At 34.9% G+C, this 27,963-nt stretch overlaps 1 protein-coding gene across 7 annotated transcripts in view; it reads right to left on the reverse strand.

The window, feature by feature from the left end:
• Window positions 1-1,445: 1,445 nt before the first annotated feature.
• PTPRC (protein tyrosine phosphatase receptor type C) overlaps window positions 1,446-27,963 on the reverse strand; it is a 127,314-nt gene continuing 100,796 nt past the window's right edge. For all 7 annotated transcript variants that reach the window (XM_028120310.2, XM_028120309.2, XM_028120307.2 and 4 more), the window contains 13 exons: window positions 26,213-26,249; window positions 26,022-26,119; window positions 25,198-25,323; window positions 22,961-23,118; window positions 22,616-22,751; window positions 20,363-20,512; window positions 16,410-16,500; window positions 15,008-15,141; window positions 13,908-14,042; window positions 12,168-12,290; window positions 11,768-11,943; window positions 9,860-9,995; window positions 1,446-8,154 (listed from right to left, as the gene is read on the reverse strand). In XM_028120310.2, coding sequence (XP_027976111.1) covers window positions 7,879-8,154; window positions 9,860-9,995; window positions 11,768-11,943; window positions 12,168-12,290; window positions 13,908-14,042; window positions 15,008-15,141; window positions 16,410-16,500; window positions 20,363-20,512; window positions 22,616-22,751; window positions 22,961-23,118; window positions 25,198-25,323; window positions 26,022-26,119; window positions 26,213-26,249 — 1,776 coding nt within the window. In that variant the 3' untranslated portion in view covers window positions 1,446-7,878. The remainder of the gene's footprint in view (window positions 8,155-9,859; window positions 9,996-11,767; window positions 11,944-12,167; window positions 12,291-13,907; window positions 14,043-15,007; window positions 15,142-16,409; window positions 16,501-20,362; window positions 20,513-22,615; window positions 22,752-22,960; window positions 23,119-25,197; window positions 25,324-26,021; window positions 26,120-26,212; window positions 26,250-27,963) is intronic.

A 27,963-nucleotide genomic window follows, 5' to 3' on the forward strand; every position in this document is an offset into this window, starting at 1 on the left:
TTCTTGACTAGTTTTCAATTGGATTTGGAAATTTTTTTTTTTTTACTTTTTATTGGTGCTTTTCTGATGACTAGTTTTTATGTAAGAATATATCAGTTTTATAAAACGATGCTTATTCTAAAAAACAGAAAGACTCATGGATAAAGAATTTGGCCTGATAAAGTGTAGGGAAACCTCCTCTGAGAAAGGAGAGAAAAAGTGAGTATGCTCAGGATAGGAATATATATATATCTATATATATTTTAAAGATTTTATTTATTTATTTGACACACAGAGAGAGAGAGAAAGAGCACAAGCAGGGGGAGTGGCAGGCAGAGGGAGAGGGAGAAGCAGGCTCCCCGAGGAGCAGGGAGCCCCATGTGGGGCTCGATCCCAGGACCCTGGTTTCATGACCTGAGCCGAAGGCAGTTGTTTAAACAACTGAGCCACCCAGGTGCCCAGGAATATATATTTTTAAGTGAATAAGAAGAAATTCAGGTGAGTGGTGTCTTTTTTTTTTTTTCAGGAAAAGAGTCAATGGCATTTGATGAAAGTAGGAGACTTGGGGTTGGTTCAAGCTTGGAAGAACTCCAAGGAAAGCAGTAAAGGAGATCAATTTAGAGAAGAAAATAATCAATTCACCACCCTGTGGTCCTGAATCAAGTTTGAAATCATCCATATTTAATGATACCAGTAGGTAATTTAAGTATTTGTTGTTGTTGTTGTCTTAAATAATAATAGTTTCAAGCAGAGAAGCCGCAGGACTGAAAGTGGGAACAGAGATGGGAGAAATCAGACATGCACACTTAATTGTCAGACAGGGGTGTTTGTGGGCCAAGGTGGTGCATAAGTATTTTAAGTCAGGATACAGAAAGAAAAGAATCAGGGTGGGAAGAAGGATTAGAGTTATCCATGGAGTAACTAGAAATCCCAGACTACACCAAGTTCATTGTTTTTGGTTTTTTGGGTTTTTTGTGTGAAAATTAATACTAAAACATGTCTTGCACTTACAATAATTTCAGCGGCTACATAAAATCACCAAACATAAATCTCAGATGATATTCTCAGAGAGATATCTTATATGTAAAACCCCACTGAATTATGTTAGATAATGAATAACCTACAAAGTGTATCGTCTTGCAGTGCTACATAAAATTAATCTCTCCCTTTCACATTGTGTAAATGTAGGCTTGGTATTATTTCTGAAATTCACATGTTCTCTGAATAATTACAGGGCATTGAGTTGAAATATATTAAAGAAAATCTGTAGAAACTCAGTGGGTTTTAGTAATTTGGCTAAACTTATCATTGAGTTGACTGATTTTGACCTTTTCTAACATCCTGCATTTAAATTGTGAACAAATATTTTGCTACCTCTTGAAAGAACAAATAGAATTTATTTCCTACTGATTCTCATCAAAAAGAAATTTGACTTCCATGATTTAATGTTACTTTAAACAAAAAGAGAACTGCCAAATCATGTTTTATTTACAAAAATAATTTGTTTCATTTAAGAAGTCATTTTACAAAACTAAAACGGACTATGATCCCAGATGAGAAACATTAGACCATCTTAAGGGAAACCCACATACTTGCACACACACACTGAAAAATCCAGACCTAAGTTTACTGCATTTATATCACTGATATATAGTTGCTCACATAATTAACATGACTCTAGCTGTTGAAAAAAATGCTTCTTGTATGTTGAACCAAGTGTGATCCTTAATGGTGTACTCATGTCCTTCAATAGGGATGCAGAGTTACTTAGAATTACCGGATATTCAGATATTATTGGGATCAAAGTCAAGGTGCAGCTTCTAGGAAAAAGATCTCATGCATTATTGAAAACTTGTCACCTAATAAGCATGCATCCCTATGGGAAAAGAATAGTGTGTGGGAGAAGGAAAGCATGCTTTTAAAAGATGATGTCAAAATAATAATTGCTAAAATGTTCTACAGGGTGCTCAACTTTAAATAGCTAACAGCTCTTTGCTATTCTTTATGATCCCAAGATGTGACAAATGACGGAAAATTTATTGGCCAAGGCAATTTATTTTTTAAAATTTTAAAAAGATTTATTTTATTTATTTGAGAGAGAGAGTGAGGTGGGGGAGGGGCAGAGGGAGAGGGAGAGAATCCCAAGCGGACTCCCCATTGAGCATGGAGCCTGACATGGGGCTCAATCCCACGATCCTGAGATTATGACCAGAGCCGAAATGAAGAGTCAGATGCACAACTGACTGAGGCACCCATGTGCCCCTTGGCCAAGGCAATTTAAAGTAACTCAAAACAGATAATAGATGGCCATTAAGTTTACTTTTTTATTTCCATTAATCATGAAAAAAACCCACTTTTATGGTATTAAACCTTCTGCATATTCTTTGTTTACCAACCCTGTCTTTAGGTTAAGTTGTCAATGCAATGAAAGCAAGTAATTAAATATAAATGGGAACTCCTTTATAAAGGGATTTACTACATGTGAATTTCTTATAAATATAATAATTCATTTCTCCCCTTTCTGTTTTATGACTTATAACACATAACAAAAGCCATGTAATGGCTTTTGTAATTTATGAGGGATAATATAGTCAGAGTTAATGACAAAATCTGAATTATTGATTACCAGTAAAAATTCTCAATACACAGTTACCTAAGTATACTGCAAGGAAATCCCTGTTTTGAGTCTGTGTCCACCAGTGGGGTGAGGGGCACAGGTTCTGTGGGTGTCCTGATACTATCCTACTTTCCATTCCATGTATTAACAAGGGGCAGATTGTTTCCCTTCCTAGTGTCGCATCTTGTCCCCACTTCTCAGAGAGTGCCTGAAAAAAGATTGCACAAGCATAAAAATTCAAGACAATACTTTCATTCTTCAATAGTTCATCAGCCTCTACAGATCTGGTTTGCTTCCTATATATGAGGGATATTAATGATCCCAGTAAGTTCTCCTTTCCAGGAAAATTAAATATGTATACCAGAGGTCCCACTTTTACTACACTGAGAAGGTGCATATGAATCAAGAGAGCACTGGTTTCTCTAGAGGGGGAAATGCCTGTGCGATTTTGCATAGAAAGTCCATTTCCAGTTACCTGGTATCCTAAGTCTGGGGACAGCTGAGTCAAAAGAACCAAGCTCCCTTGGACTCACTTACCAGAGAGAGTGAATGAGTCATACTCACCATAAATGTGGTTTGCATTTTACGGTGCCCTGTTAACTTGTTTCAAATACTGATTGATGGGTTCTCTGACAAACATACTGAAATGTGATCCAAACGGTAAGAACTTGTTCTGATTACCAAATTGAGAGACAAGGGAACAGTGACATTTGTGACTTATTGTTGTGTTTTATTTCCTGGCACTCACATTAGTGATGAGGTGATCTTTGTTTATATGTATTATGAGAACAATCCTTCCCCATGGATGTTTAAGAGTGTGTTTATTTTGTATAATAACTTCAATGTTGTGAGTTCAACTAAGCTTACTATGTTGTACAGTGCCGTTGAGAGCGTGTTATACGTGGTTTTGTTTTTGTTTTTGTTTTAATCATGGATAGAGAAAAGACATAAAATAAATTCAGATTATTTTCTCCACTAATTTTTCCAAACATATGATCAACCTTGATACTCAGAGCCAGAAGAACAAAAGGTTATGAACATAGACTACAGTGCCAGTAAGAGCTGGTTCAAATCCTGGCTCTGTCATTTACTAGATGTGTTACAACAGGCTGGCTACCAAGATTTTCTGAGCCTCAGCTCCTTGTCTATAAAGTGGAGATACTAAGAGTCTGTGCTGCATAGAATCTGTCTTGATAAACAAATGCAGGTAAAACAATTAATAAAATACGAGGCATGTATTATGCCTCGTTAAACAATAACTATTACAGTAATTATTACTTTTTTATTTAGAAGTAATGACCCAGAACACACACCCTTTCATTGGGTTAGTAGTGAACAACAACAAAAAAAGTGTTTGCCAAGAAAATGTAAAGAGAAACATAAAGAAGCTTACAAAAGAATGATTACAGAAAATAGAACCTTAGCAATATGAATCTTCACCTGAGATAGGAAATGAAAAAGCTCAATTCTGAATGTGTCTCTTTGAAGAACCTTCAGATTGTTCCAGTTGTAAAATTTGTATAGGAAAATGAAAGCACAGCGATCCTTCTCGTTTGAACAAGTGTTCTTTTCCTCTGAAGCTGTACATTTGAAAGTCTTCATATCAAGAAACATGTTACAATTAAGCAGGAGCAATTACCACCCATTTAATTTGACCTAATATACTGCAATGAGAACATTTTAAAACAAATCTCTGGTGTAAATTAAAAATTAAGATCAGTCCTAGTTAGTTAAAAGAAATAATAAGCTTTGTATTCAGTGTTTTAGGGGGAACAGAGCAAACATAGATGTGAAAATTTCACTGTACATGTATTAGAGTTTTGAGTAAAAGCTTATATTTCTAAATTATCATTTCAAAGACATTCAGCTAATCACTACACACAGTTTTATAATTGCACGGGACTATTACAGTGTATCTCTCTTTTCTGCAAATATTTATTTGTCACTGTAAAAAATTAATGGCTTGGGAGCTGAATTTTAAGAATAGTAAATGTATCTTTTATTTCCAATGAATCCTGGTACCAGAAATAAAATAAACTTTAAAAGAAACGTAACATTGTCTCTTTTTGTCCAATAAATGTACAATGATATCCAGAGCTTTAACCCTAAAATGGACCAGACTTTATTAAATTGGAACTTTTTGTTTAATTTTTCTAACTAGGTCTTGGAATTACTAATGGCAGTGCCAAACTTTAGAAACCTAATCTTTTATATCTCATGATAGATTCTCTAGGAATGCAACCCATAGTCATGGACACGGGTCTGTAATTCACATATTATTTTCTTTTTTAAAATAAAATTCATATACATATAATTCCATGTTCTAATGCAATGGGTCTCACCTTCTGATTAATAGATATTCTCACAGAGTAATGGTCCTTCTGACCCCCTACTCTAGCTCTTCCTTCACAACTTCTCATTTAAAAAAGAAAAAAATAAATTTTCCAACTTGCTTCTTAAACTAACAGAAATTACCATGGCTCTATTTTCTAATCATTTGTTTGTATCTTCTCAAAAGAGAGACTCAAGTGGAAAATACACATTAAAAACACACAACATCCCCATTTGGAAGATGTCATTTGCCCCTGAAACCTCAGAGGGAAACTTTGCTTGTAGCCTATTTAAAATTCAAAACTTTTGCTGTTTGCCTTTTAAAGCAGCTCATAAATAAAAAATAGACTCATGTAACACTATTTTGCCACATACAAAAACTGTAAATTTTAATATTACCTTGTAAATGGCAATTGATCTCATTTCAGTTGGAGAAAACAAGGCATTAAAAATTTGAGTGACTAACAAGAAGTGAAAGCAAGATTTGTTTCTTCATGGTACTCATAATGGATGATTCTAGACCCCCTTTTCTCGTTAATAAGTAAGGAGATAGTATGTAAACGCAATCTAAATTAGAAACTAGTGTTTCATTTTAAAATTCACTTATTTTCATATGTTAACAAGGTACTATCCAATAATGTAAGAATTAGTTGCTAATTTCACGTGTCTAATAAAAGAATTAGAAAGACGAACCCAAGATAAATTGAGTTGAATGGAAAGCAATTGATGATACATAGTTAAGACACTTAAAATCAGTCAGGAGAGTGAAGATTTAGAAAACCAAGCCAACCTAAACGTAGTGTGTGACTAATGTAATAACCTCATGCAGAATTCACCAAAAAGAATGTTCATTACTTTTTGAAAAATACCATTTTTCTTAAATTTTTTATGATCCTAAATCATTATTAGACTATGGCTCTTTTAAAAAGAAAATTGAGACTTGTGACAGGGCACCTGGGTGGTTCAGTCAGTTAAGCGCCCGACTCTTGATTCTGGCCCAGGTCATGATCTTAGGGTCGTGGAATCGAGCCCCACATTGGCCTGCGTGCTCAGCAGGGAGTCTGCTTGAGATTCTCTCTCTCCCTCTCCCTCTGCCCCCCTTCCCTGTGCGTGAGCACACTTTCAAATAATAAAAAAAAATAAATCTTTAAAAAAAATTGAGATCTGTGAAATTGTTCTACAAACGTTCATTGCATTAAGCCTATATTTTAATATGTGCTTATATAATTCATATAGGAACATGTAACACAATATATTATGTATAAGAAAAGATAATGATCGGATTTTATTATGATTATTGATGTCAATTTCTGGTAAAGGCAGTCTAAGAATTTTTTTTTTGAGTTTTGATTTAAATTCCAGGTAGTTAACATACAGTGTAATATTAGTTTCAGGTGTACAGTACAGTGATTCACTTCCGTACATCACCTAGTGCTCATCACAACAAGTGTACTCCTTAATCCCCATCGCTTATTTCACCCATCCCCCACCCACCTCCCTTCTGGTAACCAGCAGTTTGCTCTCTATAGTTAAGAGTCTGTTTCTTGGTTTGTCTCTCTTTCTTCTCTCTTTTTTTCCTTTGCTCATTTGTTTTGTTTCTTAAATTCCACATGTGGCATTTGTCTTTCTCTGACTGACTTATTTCCCTTAGCATAATACTGTCTAGCTCCACCATGTCATTGCAAATGGAAAGATTTCATTCTTTTTTATGGCTGAGTTGTATTCCATTGTGTATATATTCCATAACTTCTTTATCCATTCATCAGTCAATGGACACTTGGGCTTTTTCTATAATTCAGCTATTGTAGTCTAAGCATTTGAGAAATTCAAAGTCAATGCACTTTGGTTGTGATAAATAGAATTGTTGAATCAATATATTGTACACCTAAACTAGTAAACACTGTATATTAACTATACTGGAATTAAAATAAAATAAAATGGATTAAAAAAAGTAAATGCACTTGGGTGAAAGTCAAGGATGAACTTTAACATGGAAAGTATGCATGGGCAATATTATATTTCTCATATCACTGTTGCATTCCATAAAAATAGCTAGATCAGGTTTCAAATGTAAATATTTCACACAAATATGTTTGCATAATTCTATTTTATCCTATGAATATTAATATATATGGCATTTGTTTAAAGATGTTTATTTAAATTCAACTGCAACAAACATAATTCTTGGTCAAAAGTATCAAGAAATGAATTTCACATATTATACAGAGAAAAATAGTCCGTGCTACAAAATTATAAACACCATATGAATATAACAAGATAAGCTTGCTTGAAAATTTTAAATTAGATTAAATGAGCTTGAAAGATATGGACTAAATGCTAACATATGGAATGTAAGATTTCCAAATGTTAATTTAGTTAACTTTCTTGTAGTAACTACGCACACACATACTACTTTTATGTCTATTTCTAGAAATAAAATAGTAAACTATAAGATAAATATGAGTAGAACAAGGAGGACATCTTGAGGTCATTCTAGAATTGTACATTTTATTCTTAGGTCCCACACACAATTTATGATTTAAAAAATGGTCCTTTAAACTAAGTTAATATGTTCAGTATAAAATGTGTTTTTTCTTCAAATAAAAGGGTAAAGTTTCTCAAAAGCATTTAAATTCACTTAAAAGCATCCTCTCTCTCTCTCTCCCTTTCTGTTGCTGTCTGTCTCTCTCACACACACACATGCAAAAACTACAAAGAAGATATTTTTTGCTGAGTGATAGGTAAAAATTTAAAATATGCATAAATCTGTACAAACGTTTTAGCAAAACTGTCTTAAATATGTTTCTACAGTAGTAAAATAAAAGCTGCTCAAAAATTGGTCCAATGTACTTCATTAATCCACTGTGTATCTATTTTGTCCTCCTACTTCTAGAAAAATAGAAATAACACTTAATACAATGTTTTGAGTCCTGTGTATGTTATGTCTTTTCCTATGCACTTTGAGTTAAACCTGGACTCGGAGGACCATTGGCAGAATGTTCTGGCTCTTCAGGGCCACTTGTGACTTTAATACCTTCATCTTCTTTGTTTCCTTCATTGTCCTTATCCAGGGCACCAGGTGAACCAACACAATTAACATCCTGGTTTGCTTTGTCCAATTCATTGTCAAATTCTATTTTATCTTCTTGATGGTTGCTTTTCTTTATTTGTCCATTCTGGGCAGGATAGGTGCTAGCGATGACATCATATAGGAATTGGTATTGTTCCTAGTAAAAGAAAGAAGCAAGAAAGTTTATGTAATTATTATAAAGAAAGTTTACGTAATTATTTTTATGTCAGATGGAAATCAGCAAGAGCTAACATGTACTTGGAAGTCTTGGGTAAAAGAATACTACTCTTTTTTTTTTTTATAAAAAGAACATTTTAAATGGCTTAGTCCCCTTACAGTTCTAAAAGTCTGACTGCAGGGTATTCCTCCAAGTTTATCTCGGAGCAACACCAAACATGTTCATTTCCCTCACAGGCCACGTGGTGTCTCATTTCCATGCCTTGGCCCATGATGCCACTTTCTGGGCTTATCCTCTTGGTTGAATGCCTATGCATCATTCATCTAAGTATCAGAGCAGAAGTCACTTGTTTCAGGAAAGCCTATGCAGATCCCATAGTTAAATTCAGTGCCCTCATTCATGCTCTTCGTATAATCTCTCTGTCATTTCAATCATTATATTGTTTAATAAATATCTGCCTTTTCCTCATACTAAACAGTGAGTCTCTTAATGGCAAGAGCACATAATAGGCACTCAGCACATTTTTTTTTAAAATCAATTATATGCAAGCTCAATGTCCTGCATAATTAAAAGCTTCATAGATCTGAGTGAGTAAGTTTATATGGTGACTAGTTATGAATTTCCAGACTACCCTCTACCGTTGCAGAAGATCCATGTTGGATTGATTACAAAAATGCCACACTTACTATCCTCTGTGTATCCACACTTGTTGGCAAGGTGACTGCTGACCCTTTCAACAAGAGGTGGAGTCAATTTCCCCACTCCTTGAAGCTGAGCTGGCCTTGTGACTTGTTTAGATAAGAAAATGCAGAGGAAGAGAGATTGTGCCAGTTTCCAAGCCTGGGCCTTAAGAGGTCTCACATACTGCTGCCCCACTTCTCAGAATTCTGTTGCCTTTATGTGAATATGCCTGGACTAGTCTTCCAGAGAAGGAGAGACCTGCATTCTACTCACCCTCTGTTGCCAGAGCTAAAGGCCAGCAACTGCCAATCTATTGGTAGTAGGGATCATTTTGGACAAGCCAAACCCCAAGAGGCACATCAGCAGTGGCAAACCAATGAGCGAGCCTGGTCCAGATTGGCTGAAGCTGACATGATTGGCAGAACTATTTCGTTGCTCCAATAGACTATTGAACTATAACAAATGCTTTTTTTTTTTTTTCTGCCACTGATTTTGGGGTGGTTTTTACAGGAGTAAAGATGGGGGAAATTAGGGAATTCATGATCATTTGAAGATACGTTCTTCATGAACCACAATAAATTGCTGGTAAGCTCTAGTTAGTTCTCTTATTTATATTAATAATAATCGAGGGGCGCCTGGGTGGCTCAGTCATTAGGCATCTGCCTTCAGCTCAGGTCATGATCTCAGGGTCCTGGGATTGAGCCCCACGTGGGGCTCCCTGCTCAGCAGGGAGTCTGCTTCTCCCTCTCCCACTGACTGCCACTCCCCCCTGCTTGTGCTCTTTCTCAGATAAATAAAATCTTTTAAAAAAATAAAATACCTTAATAATAATTTAATGTGAATTATCATGTAAAAAAGGAAGTTAGGAAAGGAAAATAGAAAGGTGAATAGAAGAAAAGGAAAGTAGAGGATTGGAGAAGAGGGAGAAGGAAGGAAAAAGAGAAAAGAAACCATCAAAATAAAAATGCAAAACACAGCAAAAGCAGCTGTGAGGTCTACGTACAAACGTGGGAACCATTCCTGGTCTAGCTCTGCGGAGAGATTTTACTACTTGAAAAACATCTATCACTTCTTCTGTTTCTGCACTTTCCAAGAGATTTAACAAAGCACAAAAGAGTCCTGTTTGCTGAGATCCATCTCTGTAAAAGGAAGAAAAGTTTTAAAAAGAAAATAATTCTACATTTTATGGAGAAAGTGATATTAGAGTAAAAACTGAGAGAGATGAAATGTATTCTTCATTTCATGTTTATTGTAATTATCTTATTCCAATCTCTAAAAACAAAACATTTCTGCTAAATGCATTTTTTGGACAAACATTTTCAGTTTGAGAATATATAATCTTATAGTTAAAAAAAATACTATCTCAGGCTTTAGACATATTTTTTTCTTCTGTTTAGTCCCTTATAGATTATAATGCATTTTTGTTTACATCCGAAGTTGTAAGGAAGTTGTTAGGACAAATATTGTAGGACATGGAGATTTAGGGAAGATAAAGACATGCCCAGAAATCAGTAAAACCAGAAATATTGTAGAAATTTTGTATGTTACTAGACCGCATGCTTTCTCTCCTTCTTTCTTCTGCCTCTCTAATGCTTTTTTACAAATGTCCACATTTTTGCATCAGTAGAAAAATGATACCTGGTAGAATTATTCATTAAAAAGAGGACAACTCAATGATTTACTTAACTGTAAAAGCATGTCACATTATAATAAAGATTCAATTTACAGAATATGTTATTAGCAGGATTTTATTTATTGTACATAACTAAGGGACATATAATAGGTATTCAGCCATATCTTAAGAAACACATATAGTTTTAAAACTTAACCTTGCCTTCTTTAGCTTTCTTTCTGCATAAATTTCACCTTTGAAAACTCTAATAAAGACTGGAAAGTCGTGCATCTTTAAGGACTTCATACTAGTGTATGCAATTCTAATAATAATAAGAAAGCTTTCTTGAAAATTCTAAAAGCATCTCACTAAATTTACATTTCTCATTTCCTTTATATTTTTATTTTGCATTTACTTTAGTAAAATATAAAAAATATTTTATATTATGCATCCTTCTTTCAATATCTCTTATTTAAGGTAGATATGTAGGCATTTCTCACAGATGAAAGTCAAGGGTCTACATAACAAATTAATAAAGTCAAAAATTATTATATATATTAAAGTCTTTTCCATTAATATATAACTTAAGATATGTTTACCAAAGGCAAAGCATTCCTTCCTCTGGATTCTCTTAACACCTAACAGGGTGTATCAATGCATATAAGCATAAATAAAATGTGATATCCATCCACCTGTCTGTTCATGCATCCTGCCATTCATTCATTAATGCATCCAGGACATACGACATTCTAGATTCAATGTTAGGCACTGGGAGTCAAAGATGATGTGACACTGGTATTAAGAAACTTATAGACTAAAACTATTGCACTATAATATAATCATTGCTATCATATTTCTATAATAGTTATAGAAATTGCTCTATATGTGGGAGCAAACCTGAGAGAGTGACTGATTCCACAAGAGGCTTTCGCTGTGGTGGTGCATTTTATATATCAGGATAAATAGAATTAGAATTAGAATTAGTAAGAATTAAAAATTAAGGGATGCCTGGGTGGCTCAGTCGTTAAGCATCTGCCTTCGGCTCAGGTCATGAGCCCAGGGTCCTGGGATCGAGTCCCACATCGGGCTCCTTGCTCAGTGAGGAGCCTGCTTCTCCCTCTCCCTCTACTGCTCCCCCTGCTTGTGCTCTCTCTCTTTCTCTCTGACAAATAAATAAATAAAAATCTTAAAAAAATAAAAAAAGAATTAAAAATTAAAATAGAATTTAACAGGAAGTATAAACCATGAAGTCAAGCATTATGATGATTTTTAGAGAATATTTTATCAAATCCCACCCACCTGCAGTGAATGAGAAGAGGCGCATTCTTGTGATGCTTATTCCCTTCAGTGGAATTCTTGGGAAGTTTTTCTTTAAGAGTCTGAATCATAGAGATTAATTCTTTGGGTTCTGCAGGAAGCTCACCCACATTCCAGTTATTATATTGGTACTGATACACAGTCCGAGAATCTTTCCTCTAAAACCAGAAAAGAAGGGAACATTAATTCAAGTAAGGTTCAGTCCATTTAATAGTTTGATAGTCACACTTTCTTCACAATTACTTTCATTTAACTCCTCTTAAAGTTTTATTCTGAAAATATTAATAGATTTTGCTTTACTTTTATAGAGTAATTTATATTAGTTTTTCTACCAGATCAGTTACCAGAACAAAAATACATACTCCTGAAATTATTTACATACCTTGGAATGTCTCAGTTCAAATACACGGAGGGTATAAGCTGAAGATTGTTGGGTGTCTTTCATATCAACTTGTACATCTCCATATGTTTGTTTTTCTTCTTCCCAGTACTGAGCACAGGCTTCCTAGATAAGAAAGAACATGATTCAACAACTTCCACACAAGTGTTCTATTTGTTTTTTAACATATTCAGGACCCTCTTACTGTCTCTATCTTTCTCTTTTCTCTCTCTTACCCACCATTCTATTAAACTGAAATTACTAATTGTGTTCTAAAACGGAAAGCCACCCATAAAACTCCAAAATCTATCTTAAGTATGGTGGACATCCATTCCACAATACCTGGTGTTTCCTTGTGCAAATCAAGGGAACTGAGAAATAACCAAAGTGGCCAGGATACCACAGGAATGGCTCTGTCACCTCTAGTGTAGGTCTTTGAGATTTGTTTCTTCTTTCCATAACCTTATTATCATCACCTCTTCAAAATTTATAGATTGAGCTGATATTGATCATGACCCCTGTAATAACAAGTTTCACTGTCTCTCCAGTGGTCCTTGAGGAAGGAGACTTCATCTTTTGGAGTTTTGTCTCTGTATCTTGATGACCAAAACCATGAGCAGCTCTATGTAAGTTGACTGCATATCTAAGTAAAGGGTCAGATTGAAGAGCAGGTGGATCACAAAAGTGTGTTCTCTCTCTGCACCAACTACAGTTACAATTGCTGACAATGATAGGCATTCGTGCCTAAACTAACATTTCAGTTCCTGGCTTTCACAATTTAGATGAAAGAAAAGATTGCTAGGAATTCCATGCTGAAAATCTGAACATGTTATTTCATTTTTAAAAAAGAAAAAGAAACATAAAACAAAACATGTCCTATGTCCAGGGGTAGGGGACCAAAAAAATGACAGAAAGAGAAGGCATATAGTTGCATGCTTATGAGAATATTCATTAGATAAGCTTTAACATATGCCAGATAATGTGTTAGGTGCTAAAACTAAGTAAAATCTAATACTAGTGAGATTTTGATAACTCAAGGTGTTAAGGAAAAGATCAAATACACGTCACAGGCATTAAGCAGATCAAATTAGATCTTAGGTTCACCTCCAACTATAGAATTTTATAATAATAAATATTACATGAACGTAAAGAAGGCAGGATTTAGATAAATTTTTCAAGAGTTCCATCTAACTAGAAGAAAAGGATCAAAATGGAAATAGAGGACACATTTATATATGAGGAATGCCAGTAAATTAAATCTCAGTGATGAAAATGCAAACGGTGTGTCAAGATTCAGTCAAGAAACCTACTTGTCCAGATTAGAAATTATGATATATGAGGGTCTGGTTATTGAGGGTCTTAAATATCATACTGAGGAGTTTGGTCTATTGCTTGTTGTTTGTAGCAAGCAGTGACCCTGGGATTGCTGTGCATGAGATGATCTGCAGACGGTGTGTAGGACTGGAGAAGGGTAGTGTGAGAGACTGTCAGAACCTGGACATGAGATGCCAAAGGCCAACACTTGGATGGAAGATGGTAAGAATGAACAAAGGCAACTTTGTGACAGAAGCGTCAAAAATCCTAGGGTAGAGTAATCAAGCAAGTAATCCAAGAATGGAGAATGATATTTTATGACAGAAAGACAAAAAAAAATTATTCATTTTTGTTGTTGTTGTTCTTGTTAAGACCTTGGTATATTTTCTTCTCTCTCTCTTTTTTTTTAATTATGTTAAAAGTACAAACCTGGTCTCTATTCTTCAGCTGTGTCAACATAACAATAACTTTGACTTTTCTTTGGAATATCATCTGCCAAAAGTCACCAATGGTCTCTTTTAGTGGTCCCTGAGCAGCAATCATCACTTCAGGTTTCCAGTAACTCTTTAAAAAGAGAGAGAGAGAGAGAGATTCTGTTACTCTCGCTCACTGATGAAAGAACAATGGATTCTTAAAATAACCATTTGGAAATACTGTCACTTAATTTGATATCAATGCTGCTACATAAAAATATTAAGATCCTTAGACCCAAAACAATGTGATATCTATATGTAGAACACTTATTTAATGATAATACTTAGGTAATAGTGTGAAATCAAGTTTAGAACATACTATCTTAACAAAACTAACAAGTTTTTCTTTCCAAAACTAAGAAAAAGTACATGTGGTTGTAAAAAGAAAATACGTAAGCATTTCAGATTATTTTCATCATGTTTCTACTTTAATTGATGTCTACACAGTCTTATGATAACTCAGAAGTAAACTAATATTCTAAGAGTATGTTTTAGAAAAATTTGGAAAATAAATCCAACTTAGTGTATACGCAAAAAGTATTTACTGAATGACTATAGTTCCTTGTTAGAATTCTCCGTTTACTGAAAAAAAAAAAAGTTATGTGACACAGACTCATTTAATCATTCAGATAATCTGAATGAAATTTTTTAGCTATGCAAATATGCAAATTCTTATTTGCCTACAATTTGGGTATCTGAGTAAGTACAAATGTTTTCAAATACTTGTATTTGCTCAAATTGTATTATTTTTCAAATTCATATGAAGAGTCCTACTGGTCATAAATTGTAACTAATAAACATTGTCTCATTTTGTATCAACACATTAGACTTTAATATCTTTGAGTCTTTCAATAAGTTAAAATATAGTATTAAAAATTGAAATTTTGGGTCAATCTATCTATCTATCTATATATATAGTTATGGCCAAGAGCATCATTTCTTTATAAAATCATTTAATGAATGGCCATAAAAATACAGGTTTTTTTTTTTATAATGTCTTCTAAAACACATTTTTTGAAGGGTTAGATCCTGGGCTTTGGAAATGTGAGTACCTACCATTATAAAAGATGCATTGATGTATCTACTTGTTTCCTCTGAGTCACTGTCATCATCAGAAGATTCATCTGAATCATGCTCACTCTCTTTGCTCATCTCCAGTTCATGTTTAAGTGACACTCTGTTAAAGTCATCTATGTAAAACAAATTAGTAGTAAGTCTTTCTTTAAAAAATCAAATCTCCATTTGATTGTCATGTAGAAATTAGAGAAGTGACAGATTGCATTACGTAAATTTACTGATGTACATGAAATGAGACACTACATAAAATTCAGTTCATATTGATCAAAAAATTATAAAAAAGAAATCTAAGAGAAAGAAGCTTTCAAAAAAGTACCAAGAAAAAAATGGTATATAACACCATAGATATACAAATAGATATAATATTCCAAATAATCATTCAATCTTTGACACATATACTTTAGTTTTCCATGGAAAAGCATGATTCTGCTAGAGATGTTTAAAAATACATATGTAAGTGTGAAAAAGTACATAGCTTTGGTAAAAACCTAATTTCTTAATTATATCCTGTTAACATCAACTTAACAATCTTAATTAAATAGGTATCTCAGGTGATTATTATTCAATCAAGAAAATTATTTAGTCCATAATTTCTCACGGTTTCTCAGTTTCTTTAATCTATAATATCCTGATCAAATGATCTGTGATCTGATTAGTTACATCATCCTCAATTCCAGATTTTGAACTAATACTTATAAGGACTTCAGAAATTAACTAGGTCAACCATACATCAATATGATTTATTTGGTTGTCTAGCTAATAGTGTGAAATCAAGTTTAGAACATACAATCTTAACAAAACTAAAAAGTTTTGCAAATGCATAACAACAAATGAATAAAATGAAAGTTGTACCAGACATGTTCCTACAAAATTCTTAAATAACAGTATTCAAGTATTAAAACTACATATGTTGATCTGTTAAGTTTGATGATTAACAGTTTATAGGGTATTTTTTACCTACTGTCAATCTCTCAGATAGGAGGAAGGAATAAAGAGAAAACAGAAAGAAAAAAAGGAAGTAATCGTTGTTATTGGCAATTACCCTGAAGCAAATAAATGAAATAAACTAAAGATGAGAGAAAACTAGTAAAGTGGACCTGGCCTTTTTTCTCCCAGCTTCAGAGGTTATGTGTTTCTGACAGTCATTTCTGACATAATTGGTAGAAAAAAAAGACTGAATACAGTCTATCCTCCAAAGCCCACTGTGAATGTTTGGGGTGCAAAGTATTTGCTATAATTAAATTTAAATAGCCCATTAGCTATTCTCTACCTGTCAACCCAATGTTGAAAACTTGCTTCAAAATCATTTGTGTGTGTGCATCCAAAAAAAAGAGTTTAATTTTATCTGATGCCAAAGAATAACATAAAATGAGCTACATACATGGAATGATGTAAGAATTCCTGTTTTTATTTTTATTTTGTTCTTGATTTCCAGCGTGCTGTGTCCTCCAGCTCCTATACGAGGGAAGTCTCTGAGGGTGAAAAAATAAAATGGAACACTGCTTTTAAAATGCAAGTTGTGATTTTGTTTATTATTGTGGCAAAAGATGTTCCCTAAAGAAAAGTATTACATCAAGTTTTGTGAAATGTGCATACTTTGCCTATAGTTCTTAATTTTTAAGTTTGCCTCGGAATTTTTCCTTTTAATTTTTCAGGCATTTAATATTTTTGACATGGCGAGTTTGAACTCAGGATATACAATTAGATAACAAAATAGGTTTCCTACTTAAAAGTGGCTGGAGAGCAAAATAGCATGGTTTGTTCTTGTATAAGTTGAAGCACTGTATCCATGTTGATGATTATCCATATTGCAACAGGCAGTGGTACATTACTTGAAATGATCAGTAATAAACTCTCCAAATACAGCATTCACAGAAGACTTCACTCGTGCTTTGAACAATTGATACCTCATTTGCTTACACCTTCCCTACTGCTTTCCCTCCCATTCACAGTCGCTGATCAGTCAGCAAGACCTATCATTTCTTCTGGGGAAGCTCTCAAACACTTTTGCATTTCTCTCTTTCTACTTAGTACAGTCCACTTTGATTTCTCACTTGAAAACATCAACAGTTTCTTAACTGTCCTGTTTATCTTCTATCTCACTTGCTCTAATCCTCTTAAAAACACGAAACAGAGTCCCACTGAGGCTCCTCAGCAGTTTGCCATCATTGGGAAGAAGCATCCCACTGTACAAAAAATCTTCAGGGATGCACTCTTGATTGTCTGTCCAGCCTCACCCTTTGATGGTCCCCTTCCACTTCAGCCATCCAACTTCCTCAACTCTGGCAAGGAGCCGAGTTGTCCTTTAACTCTTGTGAGTTTTATGCTTGGACTACCCTTTTCCCTTGTCACTCTGCTAATTTCTACTTGCTTTTTAACTATCAGTTTAAATGTCATTTATTCTGGAAGATCTCTCTGCCTGCAACCCTTTCTTCCCATTGGTCCTTAAATAAATATTTGTCAAGTGGATGAATAATCTAAACCGAAAGAGCTCATCATATACAGTTCGGTAGGATTTTATACACACGCAAATATATGTGCATGGGATGTATGTGTGTATATATATGTATATATTTTAATATGGTGCACTCTTTCAAACTAAATATGGCACCCCGTTTCAAACCCCATGCATTGCTGTGTAACTGAATGAATGGAAACCTCATCATCGAATACTAGGCCACTTGAACTCACCTTAATGAACAGCATGGAGGCTGATGCCTTGGAAAACATCACACTTTTTGCTTGTCAGAATGGTCACCCAGTGTCCCCTGCCCTCTAGCCAATACCCAGTATTACAGATAAAGCTAATGGATTACTCTCATTTAAGACAGGAAGGGTTTTTCACACTTCAGTCCTTGCTACAAGTCTCAGCCTCCCAGTGCATCCATATTGGCTAGAGCTCTATTACTAAATAATTATCTAAATAGTTATCATCAAATACAACTCAGTCTCTTACATCTCACCTATCAATGTCTTCCTCTCTGCTCTCTGGTACTCAGGGTCTGACATCAGTAAACTGCCATCCACCTTAATGCTTTTCTCCCAACAATTCCTTCATTTTTTTGGGAAGGGGGAGGGGGTGGTACACCAGGTGAAACCTGAGGGTCTCTTGAGAACATCACCAAAAACTCAGCAGTAGTTCTTTTTTTAAAAAACTGAATTCCCCACTCATACCCCATATACATCACAGCTTGAAGGAAAGATATGTACTGTCTTCACTACCTGTTTCTGCTTGTAAACTGGTTCTACTCATTTCTCCTTCAAAAAGCCCAGTTACTTTTATTTTCCTGACACCATGTCATATTTCTTTGACCTTTGTTAGAGGCTTCAGGTACTGATTACTGGATCACTCCACCCCGTTTAATTTTAGACTTGCCTAATTTTTCTCCCCAGGTCTGTCATAATTCTTGGTTACTTCAACATTGACAAGGATGATCTATGCAACACTCTAGTCTCTTCTTAACTTCCTTACCTCCTGTGCCCTTTCCCTCTACTCTTCCGCCATCCACTTTCTCCATTCTACCTTTGTAAGTTTCATTTCAAACATTCGTTTAAAAATTACAATTTCAACCATCTCATTATTGAAAATTACCTCTTTTCTTCCTCGTTCTTTATTCTAGTATCTTCAGTCTAGCCATGTGCAATTCTATCAAAACCTTCCACATACCATCCCTACTACTTTCCTTACATGCCGCATGTTCTTCTGTGGCCAATTTGCTCTTTATCATCCACCACTATATCATACATTTGCAAACACCCTCAATTCCTTTTTCTCCAACTTTCAAATAGTCACTTTAAGAAATCCTAGATGAGTTTAACCCAACCATCTGTATACACAGCCCCTATTTTCAATGTTTCTATATAAAACAATAAAACCAACTGACTCTCTTTAAATTCATGACCATAGATTTCAAAGGATCCAACAACAATTTCCAGCAATCTACTATCTTTGCCTAGGGAGATTGCTTTGCTACTTTGGTATAACGGTTTCATCTACTTTCCCCTTCCTCAAGCATAAGTACTTCTTTGCCCTACTCCCTCATGTCCTCCTAAACTCTTTAACTGATGATCTTGCTTCATACCGTCTTTAGAAAGAAAAGGCAATTGACAAGAACTGCCTCAACTTCTTATCACCAAATCCACCAAGTAACCTACATCTTCCCTCTCATTTCTCATTTTCTGTCTTCCTTTATGCTTAAATGGAATAATTTCACTGTTTCTATCAGTTCTAGTCACTACCTGTGACCTGGGTTACTCTCTCTCACCATGTCCACCTGCAAATCACTTTGGCTCCTGTGCCCAAAACTGTACTCGACACCAAGCAAACACCTAATCCTATTTGTTCAGTGACAGAATTTACTCTTTCTTTTAGTGACTTTTACATACAAATGTTTAAATTACATTTATAAGTGTTTTCAAACAGCATATATGTATATGCGGTTTAGCAGGATTGGTGTACTGAAATGTCATTGATTTGTCAGCTAAAAGAGCAAGAAAACAGCAACTAAACATCCTCCTACTCAAGACTACTCTGGTAGCCTGATGGCTCTTCCACTATAATCTTCTGGGGGATTGTGTTACCTGGTAATTACTGTATGCTCCACCCCCCTTCCATCCTCACTTTGAACCAAAACATTAAACAATTCTGCATTTGATTAAAAACATGTTCCTGGTTTTGTGAAACTCTCCAATTTGACCAGTTTGGTAGTTTACAGAAAGTTTCAGTAAACTGGAAAATTGTAAGAGAAAAGTTACAAAACTTTTTTTTTTTTTTTGGACAACTGAGCAATTTGGAGATAGCTTTGAGAATTCTCTGAATGAGTGAACTACATCCTGGGCTGACTTTCAGAGTAATAGCCCAATGAATAGGTTAGGACACATGTATTTATCCTTTAGTTTCTGTCTACCAGCTCCAGCTAGTTAAACTTCCTAAGTAGTCATAAACTCCTCTAATTATTTCCTTTACAAACCAAAACCAGATGTAGTTTTAAAAGGTGAGATGCTACATTGCCTTTGGCAGACCAATTTTGTGGGTATATACTATTATTTTGACACTTTATTTTATACCAGCTTAATGAGAAATGGTTAAAAGTGTGGGCTGTAGACACAATTCTAGTCTCTAGACACATGAAACAAGTCTCCTACATAACAGCTTTGCACTTTCAGGCATTTCTCTTAAATTCTCTGTGTCTTAGTTTCCTCATCTGTGCTCCATGGTTATGGTAAGGCCCAAATTCAAGAACCATGTCAAACATATAGCGCCACACTATAAAATAGCCGTCAATGAAAGTTATCCATAATTATCATTATCACTATTGTTATCACTATTATTACCTGGAATTCAGCCTCTAGTGGAGATGGCTCGCTGGGTGGATCTCTTTTCTTCATGTTAAATAGATATGAGTGTAATTCAGACAAACTCACTTCTGTTTCCCCAAATTGATTGTATTCCACCAAGGCCTGATGGATCAAGATATACTGTGCCTACAGTTCCAAAGAAAAATATGGATAATTAACTGATAACTTACAGTCCTATAAATCACATTTAAATAAATTATGCATCTCCATAATTTTGCTCATATTGGGACAATGTATGCAAAAGAAAACTGATACCTATAACATTTGAGTATTATGGAATTTGGCTCTCACAGTTCTCTGGAATGTGAGAAAATTCCATATCAGATTTCTTTTCCAGGAAAAAATAGCTTGCTAAATAGATTAAATATCTACTATATAGTGCATAACTTCTATTTTATTTTTAAAAATTAGAAAAGCATTGCCTGTTACTTCCTTCAGTGACTATTATTGATCCACCAAGTCATCGCTTCTTGGCCTTTTGGCTAAGATCAAGTGTGATCCACCAAGTCAAATGACTAATACATAAAACTATAATAAATTTCACACTGTATCTAAGAGGAAAAGAATGCAAGTTGATATTCCATAGAACACATTTTTTAAATTTTATTTTATTATGTTATGTTAATCACCATACATTACATCATTAGTTTTTGATGTAGGGTTCCATGATCCATTGTTTGCATATAACACCCAGTGCTCCATTCAAATACGTGCCCTCTTTAATACCCATCACCAGGCTAACCGCCCCCACTCCTCTCCCCTCTAGAACCCTTAGTTTGATTCTCATAGTCCATAGTCTTTCATGGCCATAGAACACATTTTTAAAAAGAGTTTTCTAGAATTTTAAAACAGAGGAATTTTTCAAAAAAACCACACTATGCCAAATCTACATTTAACAACTCCTAACTTTTTATCATATTTGAATCCACTATTTTTAAATAAATGACACATTTCTGATAAAGTTCAAGCCTCTTTAACCACTAACTCCAGTTCCCTGACTTTGACTGTATCCTTTTACCCCATTTACTTTTTCCACAGGAAATAATTTTTCTTTTTCTTTTTCTTGGTTGGCAATCTGTTTTTATACTTCTGCACTAATATTTATGTATCTATAAACATAGTACATTTTTGTATGCTTCTTTAAAATTCTATAAATTGTATCTTATATGTTTCATTCAGTGATTATTCACTCATGGTATTCATCTGAGCATCTGTAGATAGATACAGACCAAGAGTATTCCTTTCAACTGCATAGCATGCATTGCAGGGCTTCCAAATGTCTACATTTTGTTTGCCCTTTCTCCCATAGATATGAATAAAGTATTTCTTTCTTTCTTTCTTTCTTTCTTTCTTTCTTTCTTTCTTTCTTTCTTTCTTTCTTTCTTTCTTTCTTTCTTTCTTTTTTCTTTCTTTCTTCTATCTTTCTTTTTGCACATGTTTCTAGTTGTGCATCATTTGCAAGTGCTTCTCTTGAGTATAAACATACACATAGAATTGCTGGGTCAAGTGCAGAATATTTCAATAATAACCATCACTTACAATTACCGGCTACATACATGTGCCAGGGACTTGCCTACATACTTTCCTTGGATTACCTTTTCATCAAAACTCTGTAGGGTAAATATGTCATTATCTCCATTTTACAGATCACTTAACTGAGGCACAGAAACATTAAAAACTTGTGAAAGGATGCACAGCATTAAGAATTAAAGGCAAGATATGAACTTTGGAAGTCTAGTTCTAAAATCCAGGCTCTTAATCACTATACTATCCTGCCTCCCTGTTTTTAATTTTATGAAATTCTGCCAAATTTGTTTTCAGTGTTTTTATTTATTTATTTTTCCTCTGACACCTGTAAATGGTATTTTATTATTTATTTATGTGTTTGTTTGTTTATATACTTTAGAATCACCCTTCTTCTACAGTACTTTTAGCCACTAATGCAAAATGCTTCTAACTATGATTGGTGCTTATCAATTGATTTAGTTTTCAGGAAATTAAAAGAAAACTATTTTCACCCACTGTTTAAAGTGTGACATCATTAGTCTTTGATGTAGTGTTCCATGGGATTCATTGTTTGCGTATAACACCCAGTGCTCCATTTAATACGTGCCCTCTTTAATACCCATCACCAGGATTTCTTTTAAGGTCACTATTCCCCCACAAAAAGATTTCAGTCTAAAAGCAAAAGGGAGAAGAGGGATTGAAGGTTAGCACATATCTCCATACCTCCACTTGAACCATCAGGCATCTCTGTCGCCTTAGCTTGACAACATAACCATAAACATCTACTTTGTTTTCTGCTTCCAGGCCTTCTAGCATGGCATCAATTCCAATATAAGTGCCTGTGCGTCCAACACCAGCACTGACAAAACAAACAAACAAACAAAGTGAAGGCATGATCGTGGCAGGGAAATGAGTGGAAAAGCTGACAGGATGAAGCAGAGGAAGGAATAGAAGTTTCTCCTCACAGACTGTTTCCCAAAACAGCAATTGCCAAAGGGAAGGATGTCCCTAACAACCTCAAGGCAAGGATTGGAATAGCCCTGGCGCCTGCTGTGGGGCTTCATTTACCTGCAGTGCACCACAATGGGGCCGCTGAAGAAGTTGCTGAAAGCATTCACTCTCCTCCGAAGCTTGAGAAGCAGGTGAGGGTCTTCAGGCACCCCATGGTCTGGCCAGCTGGTGAACTGAATGTGAGTCACCTCTCTTCCGGTGGCTTTCTCTTTTTTCTAGGCAAGAGATAATATTTTCTTTGAGATTTTTTTTTTACAAAGCAAACTACCTGACAAATAAGTGGAAGGGGGGACCAGTACCAAAAACTCCTCATGCAAGTTTTTCAGCCATGATAACATTTTCCTTTCCAATGAATAACCAGTAGTTGAGATGTCATGCAAGGTTGGCATGCACTGACCAGTAAGCAATAACTTACCAGTGAGGTAAGTAAGGTATGGTAAGATAGCTGAGGCTGCTAGGAACTTTCATGCTGCCATGCCAAAAACAAACAACAAATACACACACCAAAAAAATGGGGGTGTTGGTGGGTGGAAAAAGATATAAAGCAAAGGCCATTCTCACAGCTGTTTGAAATACTTCTGCTTGGTAGGCCAGGACATTTTCTTCATGTGAAGAAAGTCTGATAAATTATTCGGTTAATGCTCTATTTCTTAGGCCGTCTTATATTAGAAATGTCAGGGAGGGAGACAACTGGGGAAAGTCAGCCCCAGACTACAGCTCACATTTGTCCCAATTTCAAGGTAACTACTACAAAATGAGTAATTCATACTTCTCTGAGCTGGTATGAAGAAGAAACCCCTACATTTACATAGCAGAAGAAACAACAAAACTTGGTTGGTTGTAATTTTCTGACAGGAAATAATTATATTAAATAAGAATAATAATGAGACCAATCAATATAACCAGATCTACATATGATCCATATATATAGACTGGGGGTCTCATGCTTAAGTCCATCATGTATTTTAGCATCAACTATTGATTGGGACCAATTGTCCCACAGCCCTCTGTGGGCACAGTAGTTAGTAATGCCACGGAAGCCTTAGAAGTCCTTGGAAGAAACACACAATTTTTGGGAGGTATTTTTTGCATCTTTAACCCGTTTTAAGATATATTCACGTACCATAAAATTCATTCTTTTAAATGATGAAATGTTTTATTATATTCCCAGAGTTTTAAATCCTCACCACTATCTAATTACAGGACATTTTCATTACCCCCCAAAAGAAACCCTTACTGATTAGCAGTCATCGGTCCTCCTGCTTCACTTCCCTCAGTTCCAAGCAATCCTAATCAATGTTCTGTCTCCATAAATTTGCCTATTCTGGACTTTTCATAAAAATGGAATACTAGGGGTTACCTGGGTGGCTCAGCCAGTTAAGTGTCTGACTCTTGACCTCAGCTCAGGTCTTGATCTCAGGGTTGTGAGTTCAAGTCCCATATAGGGCTCCATGTCTAGCATGGAGCCTACTTAAAAAAAAATAAATTTTTAAAAAAGTAAATAATAACAAAAAATGGAATCCTATAACATGTGTGAGGACCTCCACTTTAACTATTATCTAAGGCCGCACTGACAGTTTTCTTTTCCAAACTAAACATTTCATCTTTACTACATAATTAGAATTTTGTATTTCTTACAGTACTCTCTAATTGTGCCATTTGTTTTTTGTTTTTGGTTTTGGCAAAAAAGTTATGTTTATTAAAGCATCGGGCAGGACTTGTGGGCAGAAAGAGTGCTCTAATTGTGCAGTTTGTATAAGTATTCTTTCCATAATAGTAACAGGCCCATGGAGAAAAGGGCCAGTTTATCATTCATTCAATAATTCAATCATTTATTCAACACAGTTAGTGACCTCTTTTCTTTATATGTCAAGTCACAGCATTATATATATATATATATATATATATATATATTTTTTTTTTTAAAGAGGGAGACTGGGGTGTGGGGAAGAGGAAGTGAGAATCTTAAGCATGGAGCCCAATGTGGGGCATGATCCCATGACCCTGAGATCATGACCTGAGCCAAAATCAAGAGTTGAACACTTAATCGACTAAGCCACTCAGGTGCCCCTACAGATACTTTTGATATGACTTGGACAGATACTACTTTCACCAGTGATTTAACTTGACCCTGTTGGCTTGTGTTATTGTTCTAAGGTAACCCTTTCTCATGTAGGTTGTTAAAAATATTTTTTCTTAGATATAGTATAATTTCTTACATTTAATTTCATTCCATAATTGTATTTTTAGAAAACTCATATAAAAATAAAAATTAGGTAATAAAACAAACTCACATTTGTGATGTTCAACTTCTGAATGATATAATCTGGACATCTTTTGTGCTCAGTGATCTTTACAATGACATCTCCGAAAGCCCGTGTACCTTCTTCCATTGATGGCCAGTATTCTGCACACTTGTTCTGTATTTCAAAAAATATTAATAATTTTGGTTTTTCATTAAAACAAATTTGTTTTTGGAGATTCTTTAAAAAACAAAACAAGCAAAAATTATTTATCTGAAATTCTCAAAACATTTGTGTATTCTCCTTTAAGCATAAATACACCCTAAGCTGTGATGCTTGAAATGTATTCCATTTCCCATTAACGTGTCCTGAAAGATTTCTTCATACTACCTAGCAGAAGCATGATCTTCCCAGGCTCAGCTGCATATTAAAAGGGGATGTGCTCAGTTGTCAGCAGAAATGATGTGGTTGCATGTGGTTAATTTCAGGCTGGAGGATAGGGAGGCTTTCACGCTTCCTAAAGTCCTATTACATGAATTACCACCTATCTGCCCAAGGACAGCTTTGTTTTAAGTATTCACAAGTACTTGTGAAATCAGCACACTGAAATATGCTAGACTTATAACAATACTGCAAAGAAATGGGAATCAAATGTAAGTCCAGCAATTAAGCAGAAACACTTAAACTTTATTCATATATATATTTAGGTATGTACATATTTTGTTTTTCTACATGTATGAAAAGTTTAAGTGTTATATTGATTAAAATAGAAAACTGTCTGTTTTTGTCATCAAGTACATATAAGTGGGTTTTTTTTTTTGAAATGCGATTCAACACTCTCTTTTCCTAACCTGTCTTCACACTATGACTCTTACCCTGTTTCCTTCTTCACATCGAGTGACCATGACAATGACTGTGGCTTTCTGTTCCCAGATCATCCTCCAGAAATCATCAACAGTTTCATCTCTGGGACCTAGGAGGTAAATAAATGCCAACTGATAAATATCTTCTTAAAAGTGCTATGAAACAATTTTCAAAAAGAATGTTAGACTATCAGATAAATTACCTTGTGCAGCAATGTATTTCCTGGGTTCTTTGAAGCCCTGTTCAAAACACACACAAAGGTATATCATTTATTGAACACTCAATTATTCATTTACATGCAAAATTGTGAGTTAAAGGAAGTTGATTTAGATCCACCACTTCTTGGTTGCAGATTTCTCTGAACATTTTCAAATTTTAAGGGGGATTTTATTAACACGTGGTCACCCACTGAACTGTGCCAAACATATGAGCATTTACAAACAATATCCATGGCTTTCATGTGTCTTTGCTATATACCCAAAACAATTTTAGAAACTAGATTTCATCCTCATCTGGGATGGTGCAGCAATTTACAAAAGTTATCCAGACATTCTTATATTTTATGTCCTGCCAACCTTACAACACCATCTGTGATAATTTAAACTGCCGTACAAGCCATAGAGTTGCTTTTGGGATTTTTCCTCAATTTCTTTCAATAAATCATTCTGAGATGATCTGCACACTTCTACCATTTAACTAGTGCTGGGATAGACTGTGGATTCCCTAGACTCCTTCTCTGCCATTGTAGATAAAAGATACAATAACTTTCATTTCATTACCTACAATGTCTGCTTTTTCCACTCCTATTATCAAAGCAAAGAAGGAGTACAGAGGCAGATAAGATATTGTGCTAATTTCTTCCAAATTATCCCATATTCCTTAAATTTACCTCAGCAATCAGAGAAGCCCTTCAGAGAGATAACTTTTGCCCATTCGATGAAATATAGTTACATGGGCTACAAAAATTCAGGATTAATATCAGTAACTTCTTGAAACTTCTATCTCATGACGTAGTATTATTCATATATTAACTTATTTGACAATTATTTATTGAGGGACTATAATATGTCAAGTGACTATCCAAAAGCTGAAGACATGCTTTTCAGGGGCTCCCAGCTCTGGTGGAGAAAAATAAGTATTAACTCAATACCGTAATTACCATAGATATTTGAATAGAAATTACAAGTTTTTTTCAGAGACTACCTAAATCCTTATAAAATCTGTTCTCAATTTTCTTTGAAAAACAATGTGGAAGAAACACTATGTACTAAAATAAAGTTTATCAGTGCTAATTGTGAAAGCTTACAGAAGTTACCTGCAGAATCAGTTAAAATAGAGGTTAAAATTATGACGCATATACTCGTAATTATCTTTATTTAGACCATGACCTCACATTTGTAAGTGCAGCTTGTCATTATAAACAAGCCTTTTGATGATCATATTAAAAAGGAATAAAGTAAGAAATTGTATTGTGAATATCATGAGCACATGTCAATGGAAGAGATATTTGTTGTTTGGGATAGAACTTGCAGAGACAAAAGTAAGCAAGGATACAAAAAGTGTCAGGTATCAAACAAAGTGGATGGGAGGCAGGACATTTGTACCGGTTAGAGTGCCATCTTTAGGGACAGAATGCTTGAGAAGATAAATCCCAGCTCTGCTTCTACTTGCAAAAAATGGTGAAGATGCATGTTTCATAAACGATCCAAGTAAAAAATATTTTTAAATTCTGCTATAATTTTATGTAATCCATGTGTATAGGATTGAATAGCATTCCTCAAAAACTCATATGCAGTCAGAATGTCAGAATGTGATTTCATTTGTAAATAGGATCTTTGTGGAAGATGAGGCTCTACGGACTGAAGACGGGCCCTCATTCTAACGACTGGTGTCTTTATGAGAGAAGGGGGACATAGTGATGTAGAATCACACAGGAGAGAAGGTCAGATTAGG

This window comes from Eumetopias jubatus, unplaced genomic scaffold (assembly GCF_037043125.1).
Source record: "Eumetopias jubatus isolate StellerSeaLion01/CBP00866 unplaced genomic scaffold, mEumJub1_p1.0 scaffold_12, whole genome shotgun sequence".
Taxonomy (NCBI): Eukaryota; Metazoa; Chordata; class Mammalia; order Carnivora; family Otariidae; genus Eumetopias; species Eumetopias jubatus.